Raw genomic sequence first — 3,562 nt, 5'->3', positions numbered from 1 at the left:
CCCTAGATCTTAAAGGGTGACCACTGCCTTCTGTTGCATTTGTTTTACCAATTTTACCAAGAATCAATTGCATTTATTATTAATATAAGTAGAGCACAACTCAGAATCTTGATTTTTACTGAAGTGCTCAGATACAGAAAGATGTACACACTCTAGGTAATAGGAGAAGAGGGTTTTCTTTGTACCCTGTGCATTGGACACCACAAGTCCCTCAGAAGCTGTGTTTGTTGAACCTAGTCTCATTTTCACGTCCACTCTCCTAGTCATTACTCTGTGCTCTTGCTGCTGGGGCTTGCAAACTGCATTCCCCAGACGTCCTATCTAGCTGCCTTCCTTTTAGATCCACCAGAGGAAGCAAGGGGGTAAGGGGAGGAGGGGGAGAAGGGAAGATGAGAAGGAAATGGAAAAGAGAGAAGAAGAAAATCTCTTCTTGATTTTCCAGTTTCTCTTAGTGTGAATCTAGCCACAATGGATACTTGGTCTTTTCCAGATTTCCGTGATAATCTCTTCAGAAGCAGGAGCAGCCATCTAGCACAGCCTTCTTTGGACCATGTCTGAGAGTGCCACAGGACACTGGAAATCTGCTGAGTCCTAACCCAGCCTCAGAGGCCCTGACACACTAAGCATTATGTCTCTTCCTCAAGGGATTAACACCGGCTGACTGAGCTGCTTCCACAAAGCTCTGAGGTTCTGGGGACAATGTTTCTTCCCTATTTCCCTCCAATATCAAGAGCAATAGCTACTTCCTAAAGTCAACAATCTTTAAATAATAGAGCATCTCCTGTGTGTTCTTTTGAGCCTCTAATCGCTAACATTTCATGAATTAGATCCTGCAGAGCATTTGTTTCCCTAAGTAGACCATGACTGCTAGAACACTCGTGACAATGTGGACCAAGTCACAGTTCTTGAAGGCTCTCAAAATGCTCTAAATCTGCATAGTAATCCCAATATGCTTACCATAAATTCACCAATATCTACCCATCCATGCATTTCATAAAAATAAAAGATTTTTTAAAAACTTCTCATATGCCACTGATGATGAAATAGATAAAAAGTTAAATACTCCCCAAGCTTCAATGACTTCATTTAGATACACACTGAGTCTCTTCCTGATGTCAGTAAGTACACATAAGTTATGAAACTTTAATCTCAATAAAATTCCATGAGGTTAAAACTACTATCCAATGTTAAAACAAAGGAAACTGAGGACCGATTAAGGTAAATTAAAAAGCCAGGGTCAAAACACCAATCTCAGTTTTGAAAAACTCAAACCTGTTGCTTTTCTAATATTATTACAGACAGAAAGAGAGAAGTTTAATTTAAACAAGTAAATAAAATGAGGAAATTGACATAAGTCATAATGGAGTCACAAATAAAGCATTAATGGTGCATAGAATTCAACAGGGAATTAAGAAATGTGGTTTAGGTACATATGGAAAGAATAAAATAAAAGAAAGTTAAGCGAAAAAAAAAACACACATTCAGAGAACATGAACAGAGATTAAAAGTCATCTTATAAGTGTCAGTAAGCATTTCTTCATCAATAGATTTTAGGGTTAGTATGAAGATAAGCAGTAACGATAAAGTGAGAGAAGAGGGTTAATTCAGAAATGCTGTGATTCATAATAATGGTTCTAAATTATTACCTGTACATATTTATATTATATATATGCATCTGTGTGCATGTATGTGTGTTTGCATAAGGTAGGTAGAGAGAGAGACAACTAATAATTATGTTCCAGGGATTATTCAAAGCTCCTTTTATGTGATTCCAGCTTCTTTAATGCAATTTCCCTAGAGTCCGCTGAAATTATTATTTTTGTCATCTATCAAACGACATAGTACCCAAAATTTCAATGACATTGGACACTGCAACAGCAGAAACAAAATAATGAAGAATAAAACAAGAAACATAAAAAATCAAACAATGACAGATACATATATATGCATAGATATATGGAATTCTCATTCTGTACACACTTTGACGATGGTATAATCGTCATTATAAATAATGGAAATTTTATTTTAAAAGAATCATAGTTTCCATAATGGATACTGAAATAAATGTAACTCCTCTGAGTTATTCACTAGATTTGTGAAGGTTTTACAGAAAACTAAATGTTTGTATCTTAATAATGGTGTGGTTCATATCCATTTAAAATATCACAAATTTATTTTTATAAAAGTTGGCTGCAAATTTTGAAATATGTTCAATCCTGTTACTTCAAATTTAAGAGAAACAAAGATAAGTGAATCAAGAAAGGCTCCCTCATAACTACTGAGCTCCTTCTCTCTACTCCAACACTGCACCCCTCCTATGAACCTTCACTTGCCACAACTTGGTGATCCTGAATTCTGTGAATAAAATCTTCCCTAGGAGGGAATTTTGGAGCCCATCACTTTTCTGACAGCTTTGTTCACATCCTTATTTCTCAGGCTGTAGATCAGGGGATTCAGCATGGGAATCACAATTGTGTAGAACACGGTGGCCACTTTGTCAACATCTCCTCTGTTGCCTGAACTCAGCCTGCAATAAACAGAAAGGATTGTTCCATGGAAGACAGTGATGGCTGTGAGGTGGGAGGCACAGGTGGAGAAAGCTTTGTGCCTGCTCTCTGCAGAGCACATCTTCAGAATGGTGGTGAGAATTAGCAGGTAGGAGGTGAGGATGATCACGATGGTAACGCTCTCATTTAAAGTGGCCACCAGGAACAGCAGTGCCTCATTCACAGTGATATCAGAGCAAGCAAGACTTAGGAGAGGGGGTAGATCACAGAAGAAGTGGTTAATCACATTAGATCTATAGAAGGGGATCCTAAGAGCTAAGCACAAGTGAATCAGAGAACACACAGTCCCACAGAAGTAGCAGCAAGAAGTCAGCTCCACATGCAGCTTCTGAGACATGGTGACCATGTACAGCAGGGGGTTACAGATGGCCACAAAGCGGTCATAGGCCATCACAGCCAGCAGGAAGACCTCAGTGACTCCACATGTGCAAAACAAGTAGAATTGCACCATGCACCCCGGGAAGGAGATGGCTTTGTCCTTGTTGAAGATATTAGCCAACATCTTTGGCACAATTATTGAGGAGTGGCAGAAATCTACAAAGGACAAGTGGTTGAGGAAAAAGTACATGGGGGTGTGGAGTCGAGAGCTGACCTGAATCAGTGCAATCATGCCCAGGTTGGCTAACAACGTGACTCCATAGATGAGAAGGAATAGCAGGAAGAGGGAGACTCTCAACTCAGGGACATCTGATAGTCCGAGGAGAATGAACTCAGCCACAGTGGTGCAGTTTTCCTTGCCCATGTCTCCAATTTATGCAGGATTAAAGGAGAAAAAAACCTAAAACTTATTCTCCATTATATAGTCTAAATTTTAGTTTTGGCTGTATCCTGTAAAAAGATATCAGAAGAAGTAGGATAGCTAATTTTATCAGCAAAGAACAGAAATTTTGGGAAATTTGAAAAAGTTCAGCATTGTATAATACAAATGCATAAAACATGCAGTTTAATTCAAAGATCAAACAAAAACATTGGCATTTAAAAAACTTATAGATTTC

The 3,562-nt window shown here is 38.5% G+C and overlaps 1 protein-coding gene across 1 annotated transcript; it reads right to left on the bottom strand.

Annotated features, from left to right (window-relative positions):
• Nucleotides 1-2,373: 2,373 nt before the first annotated feature.
• Nucleotides 2,374-3,309, bottom strand: LOC116468140 (olfactory receptor 5L2). Its single transcript, XM_032151750.1, has one exon. The coding sequence runs from the start codon at nucleotides 3,307-3,309 to the stop codon at nucleotides 2,374-2,376; it is 936 nt and encodes a 311-aa protein (XP_032007641.1).
• Between the last annotated feature and the right edge of the window lie 253 nt (nucleotides 3,310-3,562).

Source organism: Hylobates moloch, unplaced genomic scaffold (assembly GCF_009828535.3).
Source record: "Hylobates moloch isolate HMO894 unplaced genomic scaffold, HMol_V3 SCAFFOLD_5, whole genome shotgun sequence".
NCBI classification, from domain to species: Eukaryota; Metazoa; Chordata; class Mammalia; order Primates; family Hylobatidae; genus Hylobates; species Hylobates moloch.
The sequence above is the reverse complement of the archived record's forward strand: the minus strand, read 5'-3'. Positions and strand labels throughout refer to the sequence as shown.

Coding starts and splice junctions, on each gene's coding strand:
- LOC116468140 (XM_032151750.1), bottom strand. CDS start 3,309: ATGGGCAAGGAAAACTGCACCACTGTGGCTGAGTTCATTCTCCTCGGA.